Here is a 20,413-nt window from a genome sequence, read left to right on the forward strand (position 1 = left end):
GGAGACAAACTACCCGAGTACCTATCCCGGCTGGCTCTGGAGGGGCACGCTGACTCGGTGGCCACACCCTTGCTGTGGCCTGATTGGGAGTGGGGGGTGGGCCGCGGGTGGCCCGCTGATTGTGGGCTTGGCGGTCCCACCTGCTTTGGCAGACTGTGGGCAGGAGTGATGGGGGTTGAAATGTGCTTGGGAGCTGGGCTCGGCCTCTTGGCTTTTGCTTTGCAAGGAGAACGTTCCTGGCTGGTCTGTCGGTCTAAGGGCGGGAGAAGCATGGGGCAGACCTGGACCCCACCTGGAGTGGGGAAGTACCTCCGGCTGAGCTGAGAGTCGGTGCCGTTGTTTGGAGACACGGAGCTCTGTCATTTGTTCCCCCAGAGCGTTATTGGGGTAACGGCTAGAGACAGAGAAAATCGGTCTTCCTGCACACGTTTCTTCGTCTGGAAAACGTGTTGATCGTCCCACCGCGGTGTGGCTGGGAGCAGTTTGTGAGCTATTGTGTGTAAGGGGCCCGGGGAGCTCAGCCTGCCGTGAGCTCTGCTTTCGTCACCTCTCCCCGGGCACCGGCCCCTGGGGGCCTTGAGGTATGTGGACCCACAGCCACGTGGCTCCACGTTCCGTCACCTCCTCTGCACAGAGCAGTGAGGAACCGAGACCTGTAATCCTGCCGGTCGTAGGCTGCCGCTGGCCTCTCTGAACTGGTGCCCTTGTTGCAATTCGGGGCTCTCAGAATTGATCTCTTGGGTTCAATCATACGTTTCAAGTGTTTTTTGTCTAGAGAGAGAGCACGCAAGCGGGGTAGAAAGGCAGAATTTTAGGCAGGCTCCATGTGTAGCACAGAGTCCAATGTGGGGCCTGATCCCCTGACCCTGGGATCACCACCTGAGCCGAAAACGAGTTGGACACGAAAGCGATGGAGCCACCCGGGTGCCCCTAAGATGAAACTCGTGCAAGTACGTCTTACCCGGCGTCTGGGGCACTCAGGAGAGGGTGGTGCTTCCAACCAGGCGGAATCTCGAAGCCTCACTGAAAGGGCCCGGGGCAGACGCAAGCGCGCCTGTCTTCTGCACCCACCAGAGGGCAGCAGGGAGCCGCGCCAGACCTAGGACACCACTCGGGTGGCCGTGCACCTTCCAGGAGACCCCTTTCCACGTGAGGGGCGGGTCTGCCACTGACCCACCGGGAACCCCTTCTCCCTCAGGTGTCTGTTCCTGTCAAAGATGAGGACCCGGACCCAGAGCCCAGCCTTGACTGGTGAGGACGACACGGGAGCCATGGGTACATTGGCCGCAGGACCCTGCTAAAGACGCCCGGCGTGGACGTGTCGGAGCCGCGCTGTTACCGCGACGCGAACCCGGCCTCACCCCCGCACGCGCTCGGCCGCCTGGTAGCCAAGGAGGTGAGTTTCCTGTCGGGAAGGGACGGTGACCAAGTGGACACCAGCCCCACGGCAGATTAAGAGCTTGGTACGAGGGTCGAGCCTCAGCTTCCACAATCCGAGGAGAAACTGGGAGGGGTCGTGAGTTGCGGGGAGGAGATCCGGGTACTCAGGGTGGGTAAAGCCCCTCACTGTAACCTTCTCAGGGAGGTTCTAGACCATTTCCTGGACGGGTGCCGGGCCTGTGATTACGAGGAGGGCCCCGCCCCGGCGTGCCCACTGCCCCTCCCCTCTGCTCGTTTCTGGGCAGGGTCGGGGGCAGATAGACTCCCTTAAAACCGGGATCCCGTGTCCTCCCAGGGTCTCTCCCAAGCTGGCGGGGAGGGGGAAGGCCCTGGGGACCACGGCACGGCACCCCCCCCCGGCTGCACCCAGCACCAGCCTCTCAGAGTACGAAAGATAGTTTATTGAATCTATACGTTTCCGTTAAAATTTTCAAACATAAAAGCTCTGTAACAAACGTCACAACTTCGTATCGTCTGTCATATAAATAAAATATACACTAAGATGTACATTATCCACGGCAGGGGACGCGACCACACGGCACGGCCGCCACAGCTGTCCCTCCAGCCCGCCCTAGGGAGGTGGGGTGCGGAAGCGGATCTTCTTGGCCGTCTCCACGTCAGATTTGGCAACCAGAAAGCGCATCTTCTTTCCTCCGTGTCGGATCAGGTCCACAGCCCTGAAAGCCGGCCAGGGGAGACGCGTGGTGTGGCCGACTCGCCACGGGTCTAGCCGCGGGGTGCGTGGGGCTCCCGGGGCGCCTGGGTTGGGGACCCCCCCCCCCGCGGCCCCGAGGGGCCCCGCTGGGGCTGCCGTGTTGTCAGAGGCCGAAGAGTGGGCTGGGGGCCGAGCCCGCGCGCTCTCTCGTCTAAGATGGGGGCCGGGGCTAAGGGGCCCGGGCTCCCCTAACGGCTGGGCGGTCCGGTCCGGGCCCGAGGGCAGGCGTACCTCAGGTAGCCGACGCCCATCAGGCTGCTGCCGTTCACCTCGAGGATGCGGTCGCCCAGGGCCAGCCGGCCGTCGGCTGCCGCGGGGCTGCCCGGGAGCAGCGTCTGGATGTAGAGCCCGGGGGCGCCCAGCGGCGTGTGCTGCGGGCCAAGTAGCAGCTCAGGGCTGGGCGGGCCCCGGGGGTGGGGGGTCGTTCTCGTGGCCTCCGGCGTGTCCGTACGGACAGCATTCCCCCCCCCCCCCCCACAGGCCCGGTACCCTGACGTCTGAAGACAGAGGGTACATGGCCGGCCAGGGAACCGGCTGCCGCACGGGCCCTTCTCTCAAGGGCCACCGAGCTGCCCCACTGAGCCCGGTCCCGAGCTCGTGGCCGGCCCTGCCCTGCCCTGTCCCGCCCACCCGTGGTCTCCCAGTGACCGTGCAAGCCGTGGGCCTGCGTGGGGCGGTCCTGAGCAGGAGGAGCCCAGGGGGCCGCTCACCATCCCGTCGATCAGGCCCATCCCCAGGCCAGAGGGACCCCGCTCCAGCTCTACCACGAACACGTAGCAGAAGTCCTCGGCGCTGGAGCTGCGGCTGGAGAGGGCTGGCGGGGGCTCATCTGCCGGAGCCACGCCGTCTCCTGGGCAGGTGAGAAGAGACGCCACGGGTGGAAGGGGAGGGTGGCTCGTGCCGTCCCCACTGTACTGTCCCGCCCTGTCCCCACCCAGCGGGTTCCGCTGTTCCTCCACAGGGAAATGCTCCCGCGGCTCCGACAAGATGCCCATCTGGGCACAAGGGGGGCAAGTCCCCTCCAACCCCCGGGGGGGGGGATGGATCCCGGCCCCGCCTGTGGGCCACACCCCCACGTGCCTGTAAAGGGTGTGCGTCCTCCAACCTCCTGACGTGACGGCCCTGGGACGGCAGCCCCTCCCAGAGCCTGGCTGTTTCTAGAGGCTGAACGGTGGGCTCTGCTCCAGGTCCCCCCACGGCTTCCCCTCCCTCTACCCATTAAACGGTGACTCCGCCTCTGTTCCCCCCGCCCCCGTCGGAGCTGGGACTCTTCAGCTCTGCGTCCCCCCACCCAGGGTCCTGTGCCTTCTCTCCCCACAGGTCAGATCAGGCCTTCAGGCAGAGCATGTGGCTGCAGTCCCCTCACCAGCAAGCAGGTGCCCTGCCTCAGGCCCGGATCTGCCCAGGTGACCCCTGGCCTTGGGGCACACCCAGAGTCTGCAGGGGCACTGCCGGGGGCGGCACTGCCGGGGGCGGCACTGCCGGGGGCTGCTCTGCCCTGCACTTCATGGCCCCCCCGGCCCTCCCCCCAGCCTCCTACCTGGTGCACACCACCTGAGCCGTCCCTTCCTCCACCCTGGGGGGAGGGACTTCGTCCCACAGACGGCTGTGCGTGCACCCTGTGCCCTTCGACGGGGCCCTGAACCACCCTGCGCCCGCCTCACGTGGCCCCTGGAGCCTGCCCAGCACGGGCTACGGGTGTTCGTGGACAGGTACCAGAAGCCCAGGCCCAACGTGCCCCTAGGGCCACACGGTTGCAGTGACCCAAAGGGGCCCCGCCCAGGTGCTGGGGGGGGCGGAGGAGGGGGGACTGGGGGCTGTTTCGAGCCTGGGGACAGGTCTTACCTTCCCCAGCTGCACCTCGGGGGCCACTCTGCCCGCTCGGCCTCCCTTCCGGGAGCGCTTTCCCACAGGTGCCGCCGGGCTCTGGCCAGTCGGGGACAGCGGGCTCGAGGCCGAGCGGGGGTGCCGGGAGGCGTGAGCAGGCACGAGGAGTCCACGTGCAGGACGCCAGCCTGGGGGCCCCCGCGGCTCTGCCTTCCTGGAGGGCCCTGTGCGCGGGGAGCCCCCGCAGGAGGAGGAGGGCGCACCTGGCCGGCTTCACGAGCTCCCCTGGAAACCAGCGGGCAGCTGTGGCCCCCCGGGGGCCCTTCGGGGGTGTGCTGTGGGCCCTGGGGGTGGGGGTACAGGGACGAAGGCCTCAGATTCCCAGCAGCCCGCCACAGTAGGAGACCCCAGGGGCCACCCCCGCCTCTGGGGACCCCCAGGCGCCGCAGAGGCAGCAGCCAGGCCCCGTGTTGGCTGCCCTCACCAGCCCCGTTGTCAAAGCCAGAGCAGCCCGGGTACCTCAAGGCACCCCGGCTGGGAAGGCCCGGCACCAGGGCTGGGTTTGCTCCGCAGGCTCCACAGGAAGTGGCGCAGGTACAGAAGCTGCTGGTAGACGCCGGCGTCCGGGCAGTCCGCTTCCAGATTCACCTGGAAGCCCTCGCTCGGCAAAACGATGGGCGGGGGGTTCTCGTAGGACTCCAGGACGTCCTCTGCCGACGGCGGGGAGGACGGTGTGACCGCGCTGGCCAAGAAGAAACGCCCGGCCCCTCCCCGGGCCCACCAGCCACCCCCCCTCCTGACACTGCAGGTACCGGGGACACGCGAGCGTGGGACTCGGGAGAAGGCAACCCGCCCCAACCACACTCTGGGCCCTTCTGCGTCCCAGTGATTACCCAGGAAGAGGCCCGAGCTGCCTCACCCCCACTGCCCCGCCCCCAACTCCCCCTGCCTCTGTACCCCCCCCCCTGTCCTTCTGGTGCTCCCAAGGCCCGTGGTGACTGCATCCCGCACGGTCCCCAGGACCCTGAGTCCCAGAACATGGGCATGCTCAGACGGCGGGAAGGCCAACACCTGCACCAGCTCTGAGCAGAGAGCCCACCCGGGGACAGGCCCCCAGGGGTAGTGAGGAGGGGCGCTAGGGGCCAGCGGGGCCCAGAGTCCTGCTCCAAGTGGTCCCTTCCACCGGCCATGCCCTGGGCGACGGGGCACGGGAGAACCGAGCCCGAGGCCCTGTTTCTAGCCGTATCTTCTATCTTCTGTTAATTGTCATTACGTGCATCATGCTAACGACGAGACGTGCATCTGTTCGTGAGTAACATTACGTGCACGTACACGTACGCTGCGTGTGAACAGACATGGGTGCGGGGCCTGCCCACCATCTTGGCACTCCACGCCGAGACCCTGTTCTCCTCCTGGTGGGCTGTGTGTGCCAAGCAAGGCCCTGCCATCAGTCCCCACGTTGGGTAGGTAGGACCTTGGACCTGACCCCAAAGTCGGAACCGGGCTGTGGGCTCCCTGACCTCCAGCTGTGATAGCCACCAGGGTGGAGGAGACAGGCTCTGTAAGCTCTTCTGGAAGTCCCCCCAGGAGGCTCTCCCCTGCTCCCGCCTCTGATCAGGCTCACCTGACTTGAAGGCCTCGGGGCTGTCCCGGGCATCGGGCTCCCAGGCGCTCATGGGGCCCATGGCGGAGGCCAGCTGGTATTGTGTCAGCAGCCGGTGCAGCTGCGCTGGGCTCAGGGCGGGGAACGCAGCCCTCAGGCTGGCCCAGCTCATCTGGGGGACAAGAAGGAGCGTGTGGTCAGAGGCCCCACGCGGCACCCCCCCCCCGCCCAGGGAGGATCTTCTTCCTGGGGGCCAGGGTACAGGGTCCAAGCTCCCAACGGGCACACCCCGGGCCGTGGCCCCTGAAGGGCCAGGGGTGGGTGGCCGGGGGAGTGCCAGGTGGGACGGCCGTTCTGGGGAGCGGCCAGCAGGCACCACCCCGAGGGCTGGGTCCCCTGAGCGTGCCTCCCCCCACGGCACCGTGTGGGGCTGAGACGCCAGGAAAAGAGCCCGGGGATTTGGGGATTCCGGCCTCACAGTATGAAGAGATCCGACCCCTAGAGCCGAAGACGCACGGGAAGGCAAAGCCTTCCAGGACGGGGAGGCCTCCTGGAGGGGGACGAGCAGCCCACAAGGGAGGAGGGGAGGAGAAGGGTGGACTCGTGCTCCACAAAAGAAAATGGGCACGGTTACCCGTGACCCTGCTCTCCATTGGCCAGGGATGCCCCTCCTCCCTTGTCTTCTGGAAACTTCTCTCCAATTCTCTGAGCTAATCCCCATTTCTGTGACACAGACGCTCCAGCAGCTTCCTGACCAAGGTTTCCCGAGGACCACTGCGGACCCCGCAGTCGGCGGGCCGGCCCACGCCGTCGCCCTCCACGGCGGGTATCCCCGGCTTCTGGCGTTGCTCTTGAAAGTCGGAAACCACGCTGAGGGCTAGTCTTCGGGACGCATCCACTCTTTATTCTTGTGGGAATTTCACGGGCTCCTCTGGCCCACGGTCTCCACACGGCAGCCCTGGGCTTCTCTGTGCAAGTGCAGCCACGGAACTGCTCAGCCATCGGCCACGCTTGCCAGCACCTCGGGGCAGGTGGGTCTGGGGGTGGGCGCGGCCATCTCGGACTCCCTGGCTGCCAGGTCCCCGCTCTTTCCCCTCCCGTCTGGCCTCCTCTCCTCGGCTTCCCTCTAGCTTCACTTTACTGCCAAGGTCACGAGGCCTGGGCCGTGGGGGGCAAGCGCCTCCGGCAGAGGAACAACCGTTTCCTAAGGCTACTTTGGGGGGGGGGGGAACGTAGGGCCACGGCTGGGAGCCCCATCCCCCCACACCGGCTCCGTTCCTTCTGGTTCTCCCAGGTCCTAGAATCCAGACTTCCTTCCCAGGGCTGTTCCTTGTCTGGGGCTGGTGTCAGGAGGGAGCCAGCCATCAGGCCCAGAAGCCACCGGCAGGGACCCAGCACCCTCCCCTGTCCTTCATACCATCTGTCTGCTGTCTGGGAGTTTCCCGGACGGTCTTCCAGTCTTGCCACTGGACCCTTTCTCTTTACTCTCAGGGTTCGAATTTCCAAAAATCCTTTTGGTTCTCTTATTTTTAGGAGAATATACATTTTTAAGTTTTTTCTCCCGGAAAAGTTTTGCACGCTCAGAGTGGTGTTCACATTTTTTAAAGGGCTTAACACAACGAAGAATAATTCTGGACGGCAACTGTACGTGCCCCACAAAGGCTACATTATCTACCCCCTGGCCCTTTACAGGGAAGTCTGTCCCCCCAGGATCTGCGTCCTCCAACATCCGGCTCTCGTGCGGGAAGCGAGCGGGTGCTCAGTCTGCCAGGCTGGCTCGTGGTGGGACAGAGGGCCACGTCCTCCGGCCTCTGCCTGGGTGTCACTGACGCCAGCGTTGTCCGGTCAGCCCCCTCTGACAAAGAGCACGGGGCCTCCCGCACGCAGCAGGCTCTCTGTCCTCCCTCAGAAGCCCTCCTTTTCAGGATGACACTTCTGGTGTCAGGATGACACCCTGTCTTAAATGTTCCAGCAGTAAGCACAGGTGTTCGGCCAGCGCAGGGGGAGGGCCGGCCCGGCCGTGCGGGAAGGGGCCGCTGAGATCCGAAGCGCACACAGAAACCGCACAGACGTGAAGCACGACAGCCTGTGTTCCCAGCGCAGGGCAAGAGCGGGGAGCGTGTGGCCGCGCGAGGAGGCCCCTGCCGGGCAGGCCTGTCCCCCGCCGCGGCCCCGCTCGGCCCGCTCTTGCGTTCCAGACCCCGGGAATCACCACCTGTGCCCCTCTGGGCCCGACTGTGGCTCAGCCTCGTATTTAACGTTGGCCTGGGCCTTCACGCTGCTGTGTGGAATTGCGCTGCAAGGAATTTTCTCGATTTTTTCAAGATTTCAAGTATTTACTATACGCGGGCCGAAGGCTCGAACTCACAACCCCAGGATCAAGAGCCGCACGCTCCACGGACCTTCAGTCGCCGCCGGCCCTGTTCTCGAGGCTCCGCGTCTTCCGTGGGCAGTCACCCCCCGGCCTCCGCTTACCGGCCCCCGCGGTGTTTCTCCTCCCCGGGCCTGCTCGGTCCCTGTGGGCTTACGCTTTGCTTTTGTGGGGTGGTATTTGGGGAGGAGGCCAAAAGCACAGGTTCAGGTTGCAATCTGTATGCAGAGGTCCCCGTTTTCTGCATTGTCTCTAGTGAGTTCCTGCTGCACTTTTAGAATTAAAAGAACAAAATCAAGTAACTCAAAAGACACTGGAACAAGCCGTGGCATCCAGCACGTGGCAGGTTCTGTCTCTGCCGAACCATCACCGGCCGTGGGACCGGGGCTTAGCCAGCAGGAAGCAGCGGTCACGGGAGGTTGAAATGAGACGACGCGCTACGCGGGTCACACCTCGGAAGTGCTCGGCAAGGCAGCCGCGGCCACCATTACTAAGAGCGACAGTGACGACACCCAGATTTCTGTGCTGCGTCCTTGAGTGGAAGGGAGGCGCTCCGGTTTTACAGCAGACGGGAAGGTCCACCGTCCCCCCAGACTCACATCACCCCTCGGCACACGCGGCGTCCTGCAGGCAGGGAAGGACACACTGGTTTCATGGAGCATCGGTGACAACCGTCCGGTAGCTCCCGAGGGAGGGCACCGTGCCGTACTCGCTTCCTGTCATTCTTCCCACAAATGACTGTGCGCGCATCCTCTGCGGTTCTGGAGGGCTCAGACCCCGAGCCGGTGTCGGGCCCACACCTGGGACTCAGCAAGGCTGGTGTGGGTCGTGCGAATTCAGTTCCTTGTGACCATTCGACGGAAGTTCCCCTTTCGGCACTGGCCCGCAGCTGAGGGCTGTTCCCAGCTTGCGGAGGCCACGATGCCCCACGGTCCATCTTCAGAGGCAGCCAGGTGGTCGGGGCCCACCTCCTGTGCTCAATCTGACCCATCTGTCTGCCCTTTTAAGCACTGGCGTGGTTAGCCCGGGCCCACCGGACAGGGTGATCTCCCCATCTCGGGGTCCGTGCAGATCCCCCGTGCCGTGTGGGGTCGGGGACTGGGGACACAGACCTCCGGGGGCCTCATCCTGCCTGCAGGTGGGACCAGAAGCGGAACGGAAGCAACACTGCAGGGTCTCAGAAGCCCCGAAGCCACATCCATGGCCCACGCCTGGTCTGTGAGCTGGCGACCCCAGAAGTGACACCTCGTGCGCTCCTCCTACCTGGATGAGCTGGGCTCGGGGAGTGGCCAGCAGGTTGAGCGTGCAGGAAAGCTTCCGGAAGAAGTGTTCCCCGGCCTCCCCACAGCCGGTGCTCCTCATCCACTCCAGGAGCTGCTGCAAGCGGGCACAGGCCTGGACACCTCTGGGCCAGTGGAAGCAACTCAGAGAGGGGCCTGCAGGGGGCGGGAAGGTGACGCCGTGCTGGCCACCTTCTCCCAGGGAGGGCCTGTCCTCTCCACCTGCGAGCCTCTGACAACGGGCCTCGGCACCTGCTGTTGGTTTCCAAGGCAACTGGCCCGCTTCTGGGCCCCTCTTTGGGTAGGGCGGGGTGGGCCTGGGAGGGGGCGGGGTGGTGAAGGGGGGGGGGGGAACAGAGAGGGGTTGTGACAGCCACTGAGTCCCGAAAGCAGAGAGGAGTGCACCCCTACGGCGAGGCCCGGTCAGGCCTAGAGCCCGCCTGTGGACCCCGACCAGCCCGAGAAAGCCACACGGGCGACACACGAGGGCCACAAGTTCACACCACTCTCATCTCCCCGAGTCCGGGCAGGGCCCCCGGCCGGAAGGAGCTGGCACCAGAAGCGAGGAGAGTCTGGGGGGCAGCAGGCAGGGTCACGGACCACGTCGCTTCTCTGAGCCCCTCCCTCCGCTCCCAGCCACGGGGCTCGGGGGTAGAAAGGACCAGGCAAGGCCTGTGCGGGCCCCCACCCCCCAGCCTCACCCTTGTCCAGGAGCTGGTTGAAGAGCAGCGTGCCGGAGAAGAAGAAGAGGTAGGCCAGCACCTGGGAGGCGATCTCGGGGTGCACCTGGAACTGTCGCAGGAGATCCAGGGTGGCCTGGTAGACGGACACCACCCGGCGCGTCTCCTCCGGCAGCGGGGACGCCGAGCACCAGCTCTCCCGGCACTCCGTCTGGAAAGGGGGGCACTCCAGCAGGGCCGGGAGGCAGACGTACAGCGACTGGGGGCAAGAGGGAAACACCAAGCACGTCTGGCCCCCGGGCACACGGTTCCAGCTCTGGGCACCAGGGGCAGGTGACACTCACAGGTGCAGGGAGCCTGACAGGACTGCTGGCACAGCCCACGGGTCCTGATCCGTCAGACAGAACGGGCCGGGGGGTCTGCTGGCTGGCCCAGGACCACCGCCCCACCCCCCGCACCAGGAGCACCCCCTCCCGGGGAGCTGAGCCAGGGGCAACAGCCTGGGGGCTACGGCCAGGGTCCTGGTTGAAGGCCTGGGGGGCAGCACTGCGGGCGCCCACACTCATCGAGGGCCGGGGGGGGGGTGGTGGGGCGGGGCAACATCAACAGCTGCTCCCCAGACACGAGCGAAGGCATCCCCTCCGGGGGGAGGGGGGGTCCTCGCAGCCACCACCCCTCAAGGGGATCCTGGGATGACAGACCGGTTAAGGGCGGGACGCAGCCCTGCTCAGACCCCTGGGGCAGATGTGAGTACATGGGCAGGGGCTCGTTCCTGTTGGGCCAGGACACGAGCTCACACCCTTCACACAGGGTCCCAAGCCGCCGCCAACTGACCATGGAGCTGGCGGACTCGGGTGTCGGGTCTCCACGCAGAACAAACGGGGAACTGTCCCCAGAGTGCCCTGTCCAACGGGCCCCTCTCGCTTTCCGCGGACACGTCCCCCACAGAATCCAAGTCAAAGCTCGGTCTCGGCAAGTCCCCTTGGATCCCCCAGCTGGGGCCACCTGCCCCAGGGGCTGCTGCTCTCTCCACTCCCCCCTGCACCCTGCTCTGTGTGCTGGGACAGGGTAAGTGACTCCTCCGGACCCGGAGACTAACACCACCTCTGGTCGCCACAATGAGCACCAACGTCCGCGTCCCCGAGCAGCCGCCCCTCCTGCTCCCTGACGTTGTTGGCGCTTGCGCAGCCACCGGCTCCCAGGATGAGAGGGACGCGGGCCAGGAGGGAGAGGACCCGGAAGCTGGGCTCAGGTGTGCCGAGGTGGCAGTCGGAGCTCGAAACCCTCGGGTGACGGTGGCAAAAGCACCTCCGTCCTTCCCAGGGCCCCAGCCCTCCCCGCCCAGGGGAGTGTGAGGCGCACACCCTGGCCACGCCATACCTTCGAGACGTAGTACACGCACTGCTGGAAGGCGTACAGGATGACCTCCTCCAGCACCGCCATGGCCTCCTCGCTGGCCGTCAGCGTGCAGGAGAGCAGGGACTCCCTGGAGCCTGCGAGGAGACAGCGGGGCACGGTCACCGCGTGCTTACCTCCGGACCGCACTCGCCCCCGTCCCATCTCGGGTCTGGGAGGCCGCCTCGCGCCGCCGGCTGACCCCCGGCCCGACTGCCACCCCTCCCCGGGGCGCCCAGGGATGAGACGCCGGCCCAGGTGGCCGAGGGGTCCGGGCACCGTGACTCCGAGCCCATCGGTGCTGCAGCGTCACGCGAAGGGATTCTGAAGCCCATTGACGGAGAGATCCCAGACACGTTTCCTGGTAGAACCAGCGGCCCCAGCAATACGGATTCTGACCCAAGGGCCTGCGGTCACTTCCCACTCCGGCCACAGGTCAAAGGAACACCTGGCCAAAGCTCCTAAGGAGACCAGCACTCCACGGAATTGTGACGTTTTTCCAAGAAGAAAGAAATCCAAATGGCCTACGAGCCCCATTCTCCCCCCCCCCCCCCCCCCCCCCCCGCCCCAGCATCCCGGAGAGACCACAGAGAAGACGCAGCCGAGGCCCGGCTGCTGGACAGCCCCACGGAGGGAGGCAGCCCGGCTCCAGGCGGCCCCAGCGGGTGGGCCTCCCCAGACCGTAGCTGGAGCTGAGCCCCGGGGGCCGGCAGGGGGCCCGCCCAGCGTGGCAGGAGGGGCTCCGCGGGTGCCAGGTGATTCCTTGCTTCTGGAGGTTCCCGTGAAGTCAAGACGCCAGATCGGCCACAGGGACGCCAACGCCAGAGAACCCCAACAGGGCAGAACCGTCCCGAAGGGCCTCCAAATGCAGGAGGCACCCCATGTCCCACCAGCGCCGAGCAGCACTGCCCGGGGCCTGGAGGCCCCGCCTCTGCCTCCGCCGCCCTCAGATCCTCACTTCTTTACAGGAGCTGCAGCCGGGCAGCTTGGACTGGTATGTCCAGTGCAGACCCGCGGCTCTCGGCCACTGTTCATTCTGCTACAGCCTCTTCTTTTTTTAACGTTTATTATGTATTTTGAGAAAGGGCATGAGCAGGGGAGAAGCAGTGAGAGATGGGAGGAGAGAGAGAATCCCAAGTACGCTCTACACTGTCAGGGCAGAGCCCAACCCCGGGCTCAAACCCACAAACCGTGAGACCGTGACCTGAGCCCAAATCGAGAGTCAGATGTTCAGCCGACAGAACCACCCAGGTGCCCCTGCTACAGCCTTTCCATTAAAGGAACCTCTTCTCAGAGCAGGGAGGGAGGTGCTGGGCCCGATGGGGCCCAGAATCGCTCCGAGCACTGAAGCGGCCCTCCCGGGAGCACGGGGGCCCAGGCCGCCCACAGCTGCACAAACAGAATGGAAACGGCGTACAAGTCCGTCAGAGACCCCATCCCTAAAACACCTGGATGCACCACTGTTCGAGACACTTCTCCTAGGACTCGGGGCTCTCCCGCCCCTGGACCCACAGAACACATCCCAAGGGCTCACGCCCCAGGAACCCGTCTGGATTGGGAAGCCAGACGCCTGCCTCGCCTGCCGGGGGTCTTCCCTAGAGCCCAGCCTGTGGGGTCTCGTGAGACCCACCCCCACGGGATCTGGATGCTCCTGCGGCCTCACTGGCCTTCAGAGGAGAGGCAACCCAGACACCGCGAGGGTCCCCGGGTGCTCCCCGACCCACTGCAGCCTCCCAGGCCGAGAGGAACACGCAAGGCTGCCCACTGCTGCCCCCGAGACCCGCAGACCATCCGCCACTCACAGCCACTCAAAGCCAGTAGGAACGAGGCCAAGAAACCAGTTCCAGACCCTTCCACCATAGCTGGGCCTGGGCGCCACCCTGCAGGCTACGATCCTGTCCCGGCCTGTTCCCGTGTGGGTGTGGGGGCTCTGGCAGGAGGAGGGATGACGGGAAGAGGAAGCCAGGACTCGGCGGCCACAGGGAGACACAGATGACGCCACCGTCCCTCCCACATCACTGGAAAGCCAGCAGAAACACTACAGGCTAAGCAGAGGCCCCCCTCAGCCTTTTAGGGGACGGGGCCCACGCCTCGACGCCCCCAAATCTGTAGGTGCTGAGGCAGAGCCGCAAGGGCTCGCCAAGGACTCTCAAAACATCCCCTCCCGAGGGGCCCACCTTCTGTGTGCCTGCGTGAGCGAGGCGTCCTGGGTAAGAGCTTCAGACAACAAAGACTGTTTGCGGAACGAAAAGGCGATTTTCCAGCGTTCAGGACGTGACATCTGTTTTCAGAATTCTTCCCACAGAAATTTCCCGCTGCAGGTCAGGAGGCCGAGACGCGGCTCTAACCTTGCCTTTGCCCTCTGGTGATGTTATTTTTTCCTCAGCGCTCTCCAGCGCCTGCACCACACAGGACGCTGTTTATGGGACGTTCAGATCCTGCCGTGGCTCCCCCGGCCCCGAGCGGTCCCAGGGGCGGGTGGAGGCGGGACCCCGGCCATCCCTGTCCTGTCCTTGCTCTCCCAGCATCGACTGGGCTACAGGACACCCAGGCCCGGGACCAAAAATAACTTCCTCTGAGAGCAGAGGCGGCAGCTGAGGAAGCAGAGCCCCCATCAACCCCAAATAGCTTTTTTCATGAAAATCAGCCCGATGCGGGGTCCCTGGCCTGGGGAGGCAGGCCCGGTGGGGCCCAAAGACCACAGCGTCTGAGATTAGGCCAGATGAGAAGGGGCGTGAGCGGGACCCGCCCACGAACGCTGTGCCAGAGAGCCGTGGAGGGGGCGGCTGGAGCCAGAGCAGGAAGGGCGCCCCGGCTGCACCCCGACCGCCTAACCTCCGGTACAGAAGGACCACAGGCGCTTACAGACGAGCCGGAGGCCCGGGTGCTCACTGGCCGGGGCCATGTCCAGAAGAGAGGCCCCTCTGCTCGGAAAAGCTGGGGCCCCCAAGGACGACAAGCAGGCTCTGGAGAGAGAGGGGCCTGGGTCCCGGGAGCACTGAGCTCGGGACGGCCCGGGCCGCCGGAGCAGAGCGACTGCCCTGGCCTTGGGGACACACAGAGGCGGCTGTTCACCTGACGCTCGGGGGAAAAGCCGGGTCAGCAGCTGCCACAGGTTTGGGCACAGAGAGCAGCCCACCCTGGGAGGTCAAGGTGCGCATCTGGCGCAACGTCCGCCCAAGGGCAACGAGGGTTGCAGGCCACAGGCCAGCGGGCCCGAATGCCCACTGGGACGCAGAAGGATCCGGTGCTTCCCTCCGCATACCCACGGAAGCCCAAGAACGTTCCCGGTGTCCCCTACACTGTGAAGCGGGGGACCAGAAAACACTAAGAAACCACATCTAACAAGAAGACACGTAGACACGCCCGCTGGCTCGGCCTCCCCTCGGCCCCCACCTGCCAGCCCGGCCTCCTCACCTGGCTCGCGAGGCCAGACACCAGCCTGGCACGGGGTAGGACAGCCCGTGCCACACAGACCGCGGCCTCTCACCGTCACCTCCAGGAGCCCCTCCTGGCAGGGGCACGGCAGGAACCCGTGCCACCTGAGCGGGGTTCGGGGCCCTCTCACCGGGAACCCGCGGCCACCTCCTTGGAGACACAGCCGAGCACACGGACACCGTGCAGGGCCTGGCAGACCGACCCCACGGGGGAGCCTTGGCCAGGCCCCGGCCCGCCTGCCTGCCTGGCTTCCTTCCCAGCTCTGGGTGCAGCCTCCAGAGGCCGGCTGCCAACCACGCCTACCCGGGATCCCCTGCAGCTTCTGCTGCCGAAGCCCCACGACAGGGATACGGGGAAGGGAGCGGCTCTGTTTCTGCCACACAGGAGCGAGCGAGCGAGTGTGGGGCGAAACCAGGCTCCCGCACTTGAGGCTGTGGTCCAGCCCCTGGGACGGCCCTGCGACTCGTTCCACCACCCGCTGTGCAGACACACAGCCGCTGAAATCCCACCCGGCCTCGGGGCCCGGCCCATGCCACCTTCTTTGTGAAGCCCGCCAGGACTGCCCCCTTCGGTCTCTGTTTTCAGCACCTCAGGCTGTGGCTCACACAACCTAACGCGGGCTCCCCGGGCAGGTGAGGCCCCAAAGCCAGCAAGTCACGGTCACAGTCGCGGCCCCCAACGGCAGTGTGTCTGCTCTCTGAAACGGGTGCACCCGTAAGGGACGGCCCAGGGCCGACGCACCGTCCTCTTCCCGCAGGGGCACACGGGAGGCCTGTGTCCACCGCCCCCCAGGCAGCACGCCGTGCGTGAAGGGACGACGCGAAGAGCCGGGTTGGCCCGACCGCCAGCGTCACCCCCTCGCCTGGGGAGCCCTGACACGAGGCCACCTCTGCTCTAGCGGCCGGACGGCAAGGCGACGGGGCGCGCGCCCCGCTCCCCGGCGGTACCTGTGACATCCAGCTCCTCCTCCCAGGTCTGCATGTAGAGCGGGCACTTCTGCTGGATGAAGTACAGAAGCTCGACCGAGTTAGACATCCAGAAGAGGATGTGCTGCAGGTCTGGAACCAGGCCAGCCATGGTAAAGCCGGCCAGAGAGATGGGCTCCTGGCTGCCAAGACACAAGACGAACGGTTACTCGTGGCCGCCACCCAGGGAGGCCGAACGCGCTACACTCTGCACGGAAGGGTGTTCTGCTCAGCGGGACGCCACCCCAACCAGCCGTGACCCGTCGGCCTCCCGGCGTCACGCTGGGAAATGAGGTACAAATAGAAGCAGTTCGACCCGTGACAGCCAGAGGCCCGTCTACAAACCTCCGACCTCGCAGGAAGGACACCAGCACCCACGGCCGGTGCCAGTGACTCTCGTCAACAAAACTGTTTTCACATCTTTGGTTTCCAGAGGAGATAATGAAGGAGCTCAGTGGTGGGGGGAGGGGGGGGGGCGCGTGCAAGCGCATGTGCTCGGAGAGATGGGGCACACGGCTGTCAGGATGAGCAGCACGAGTGTGTCGTTCGTGTACGAGAGACGGGACTTTTCGCGTGTTAAGTTCACGTGACGAACTGAACGAACGGTAACGCCTCTATTCCGGGAGGCGCACGGGCGAGACTAGCTGGGAACTACCTTGTTAAAAGCCCGACGATGCCTGAAGTCTGTGCATCCAAAAGCAGCCATCAGAGCGTGTCATTTGAAGATTGAGAGGGAATTGTTAGAAAAAGGACTCCACGATGGCCGCGGCTCCCGGAGCCGCCACACGCTCGTCGCACGGCCTCTTCCGCCAGGGCCAAGCACGTGTCCCTGCGGCGGTCCCAACAGAAGCCGCCAGGCGCCAGGCACGGGGCGAGAAGCTCCTCGTCCCTCTGCTCCCCTTACGAGCCTGGGGACGGCCAGCCTGGGGCGGAGGTGGCCCCAGAGGCGCTCCTCTCCCAGGCCGGCACCCAGAGGCTCCTCCGGGCCACTCGCCCCCGGGGTCCGGTGGGCTCCCGCCAAGCGCAGATCCACCGCGGCCCCTAGGATGCAGGGCCTTGTGTCTGGGGGCACCGGCTGGGACAGGAAGCTCCCCAGCACCGGCCCCACTCAACCACCGGTTGAGGACTCTGAGGGGTGGACGGGGCGAGGCTGTGCCGAGCTCGGGAAATTTCCCGTTTCAGAGGTCGACGGCCATCCTCCTGGGCACAGTCCCTCGTGTCGCCCCACCCGCTGTGCGGAAGAGGTTCCGCGGGTTGTCCTGTGACGGCCTGTGAGGACACCCCCGAGGCGCCCGCAGCCAGGATATCGCGCTGGTGCCGCCACCACACCCGCTGGACTGTTCTGACGGGTGAGCAGAGATCCGTTCGCCGGCAAATCGCCCCGCCCAGCTGTGACTCGGGCTTGGGTAGGGGTGACACGGGGCAAGCTGACCCGCAGTCCCAGGGGCAGGGCCGGAGCAGCTGCGCGCGTTCATGAGGGTGGCGTCCGGGGTCCGGCCAACGAGGCTCACGGGCAAAGCCACGGGGCCCTACGGGTGGCGGGCTGACGAGGCTGCGTCGTCCCCTGGGGCAGCCACCACGGGTCCAGGCGGCGGGGCCTCGGGCTCCCTGTCGCGCTTCCTCTCGTGCCTGCGGTTTTGGTTTTGTTGTTCCGACACAACTCCGCTTGTGCCCCCGACGGTGCGACCTCTCTTCCGTCTCCTCGTTTTCACTGCTCGGGGCTGTGGCTGCCGTGGCTCCTGCACAGCTCCTCGCGCTGTTCCTCCGCGTCTGTGCTCCGCACGCTCGTGCTCCCCGTGCTCCCCATGCTCTTCCTCCACATTTGTGCTCCGCGCCCATTTGCATACGCAGGCAGGCGCGTAGCGCAAAGAGTTTGGGGTTGTTAGAAAAGGATTAAGCTGGGGCTTCAGAGCCTGATTCCATTTTGTTTTCCACGTTCACTGCCCCTCTCGATGTCACCTTCTCAGAACTCTAAAGGACGGACGGGCTCTACCGAAAAATAAACCACCAGGTATTGGCAGCTGGAGTTTCGGTGTCGAACCCCGGCGAGGTGGCCCCGAAGGCACGGCACCTGCCAGCCGCAGGCCACACGCTTGGGGCACAAACACCGGGCAACGGGTCCGGCCTATCCCTTCAGGTGAGCACCGAGTGGGAGCGATTTCACGGATAGGACTCCAAAGACACAGGCACCGAAAGCAAAAATAGACAAGTGGGCCTACGTCCAACTGAAAAGCTTCAGCACAGCAGAGAAAACCTCCAACAGGGTGAAAAAGCAACCTACAGCGTGGGAGAGAGATTTGTAAACCATCCATCTGCTAAGTGGTTAATTTCCAAAACACGTAAGGAAACCCTGGAACTCGAAAGTAAAAAAACTCACGACCCGATTCAAGAAAAGGTTTAAGACTCGAACAGACAGGTCTCCAAAAAAGACATCCAGGTGGCCGACAGGCTCGTGAAAAGGCGCTCACCGTCGCTCACCACCCGGTGAACGCAAACCAAAACCACGATGAGCTGTCACCTCACCCCCGTTGGAATGGCCATCGTGAGAAGGACAAGAGGTAACAAGCGTCAGTGAGGGTGTGGAGAAGGTGGAACCCTCCTGCGTTGTCGGCGGGAGTGCAGACCAGGAACGGCGCGGCCGCTGTGGAGAACAGTGTGGAGGCTCCTCAAAATCGGCCTGAGGACCCGGCAGTTCCGCTCCTGCCTCCTTCCCCGCAAGAACTAAAATCAGCATCTCCAAGAGGTATTTGCACCCCGCTGCTCAGCACAGCACCAGGCGCAAGAAGGACGACACAGAGCCACACGAAACGTCCACCGAGGGAGGGAGGGGCAAAGAAAATCTGGTACGGGACACAATGAAATGGTATTCAGCTTTTAAAAAATAAAGGAGGGGCGCCTGGGTGGCTCAGTTTGTTGGGCGGCCGACTTCAGCTCAGGTCGTGATCTCACGGTATGTGAGTTTGAGCCCCGCGTCAGGCTCTGTGCTGACAGCTCAGAGCCTGGAGCCTGTTTCAGATTCTGTGTCTCCCTCTCTCTGCCCCTCCCCCGTTCATGCTCTGTCTCTCTCTGCCTCAAAAATAAATAAACGTTAAAAAAAAAATTACTGAAAAATAAAGGAAATCCTGCAATAACGCGACAGCACGGATGAACCTTGAAGACATTATGCTAAGCAAAATAAGCCAATCACGAAAGGAAAAATACTGCATGATGTCGCTCAGATGACATTTGTCAACAGTCCAACTCATGGACCCAGAGGGCAGAATAGCGGCTGCCAGGGGCTGGGGCGGGGACGGAGAAACCAGAAATGGCTAACCGACACCTCAAAACGCTAAGGGGTACTACGCTCATGTCAAGTGTTCTTACCACAATAAAAGTAAACCAAACCGGATCAAATCAATCACTGCTCTGATACAATTTTTTTTAAAGTAGGCTCCACGCCCAACATGGGGCTTGAATTCACAACCTTGGGATCAAGAGTCACATGCTCCACCTAACGGAGCCAGCCAGGCGCCCGCGATCTAATTTTTTTTAATCCATATGGGAAGCATATCGAAGGGAAATTATTACTTGGCAACAAAATCGAAAGCGTTTTTGTTAATACAAATTTAAGAAATTCAAATATTGTTCTGAATAATTAACGAATCAAAGAGAAAATTAAAACAGAAATTATGCAAGAATAGGAAACGATAAAGACCTTCACGGAATAGAAATCGAGGAAAACCTAAGCAGAAACGACAAAATTGGCCCTTTTAAACACACGACAACAGACGAATCCCTGGGAAGATAATTCAAAGGGATGGAAGAGGAAGGAGATACATGAGACGTGAAAACTCCAAAGAGAACAGAACGAACAACTTTATTCCAATAACTTTGAAAACGAAAGTAAAAATTACCGAAATCAGTGTAAGCAGAACCAGAAAACTAGATACGCCAATAATCACCGAAGAAATGGGTTCAGCAAAACCAGGCCGTCCAGACACTTTTACAGGGAAGTACTTCGTACTTGGAGCAAACCTGTGAGAGCTGAGTCCACACCTCAGACAAACCAATGCAGGGAACTGAAAACACACAGGGTGGCCCGGTTCAGTCTCTGCGAACCCTGTTATTACAGACAAAGGCCACGAATAAAAAATCACAGATTAACGTGACCTGTGAATTCAGATGGGAAAACCCTCATTAAAACATCAACCAACTGAACCTCGCCCTCCTAAAAAGTCAGCCATCACAAAGGGTTTACTCCCAGGGATTCAGTCGTGGTCCAGAAAACTTGGTAACGCAGCACCCACATTTGTGCATTCCCAGAAAAAAAGGCGTGATCACGGGGGCAGCAAAAGCGTGTAGTGAAAGTCCACAGTCGTTCGAAATTTAAACAGAACCAGCCCGCACAAAGCTCTGACACCCGCGAGGCAAAATGTTAATGTGAAATTCAGGTATGGATTCTTGGGTGGTTAATAGTCTGTGCTTTTCTGTATTTTGGAGGAGATTCCTAATTTTAATTTTTTTTAATGTTTATTTTTGACAGAGAAACAGAGCGTGACTAGGGAAGCAGCGGAGAGAGAGACACACACACAGAATCCGAAGCAGGTTCCAGCCTCCAAGCTGTCAGCACAAGAGCCCGATGCGGGGCCTGAACTCACGGACCACGAGATCATGACCTGAGCCGAAGTCGGACGCTCAACCAACTGAGCCACCCAGGTGC

The 20,413-nt window shown here is 63.3% G+C and overlaps 1 protein-coding gene and 1 long non-coding RNA gene across 2 annotated transcripts in view; one reads left to right on the forward strand and one right to left on the reverse strand.

Moving 5' to 3' along the window:
- Positions 1 to 851: 851 nt before the first annotated feature.
- On the forward strand, positions 852 to 8,265 carry LOC109495094. The gene is made up of 6 exons (XR_002150298.3): positions 852 to 1,396; positions 1,963 to 2,177; positions 2,636 to 3,013; positions 3,476 to 5,445; positions 6,320 to 6,616; positions 6,880 to 8,265. It is a non-coding gene; the product is annotated as an uncharacterized LOC109495094 (long non-coding RNA).
- RADIL (Rap associating with DIL domain) overlaps positions 1,821 to 20,413 on the reverse strand; it is a 127,330-nt gene continuing 108,737 nt past the window's right edge. The window contains 11 exon segments of the mRNA XM_023246444.2: positions 1,821 to 2,117; positions 2,387 to 2,526; positions 2,866 to 3,005; positions 4,001 to 4,118; positions 4,120 to 4,326; positions 4,502 to 4,692; positions 5,607 to 5,757; positions 9,220 to 9,392; positions 9,938 to 10,175; positions 11,297 to 11,409; positions 15,697 to 15,857. Coding sequence (XP_023102212.2) covers positions 2,012 to 2,117; positions 2,387 to 2,526; positions 2,866 to 3,005; positions 4,001 to 4,118; positions 4,120 to 4,326; positions 4,502 to 4,692; positions 5,607 to 5,757; positions 9,220 to 9,392; positions 9,938 to 10,175; positions 11,297 to 11,409; positions 15,697 to 15,857 — 1,738 coding nt within the window. The 3' untranslated portion in view covers positions 1,821 to 2,011.

Source organism: Felis catus, chromosome E3 (assembly GCF_018350175.1).
Source record: "Felis catus isolate Fca126 chromosome E3, F.catus_Fca126_mat1.0, whole genome shotgun sequence".
Lineage (NCBI taxonomy): Eukaryota > Metazoa > Chordata > Mammalia > Carnivora > Felidae > Felis > Felis catus.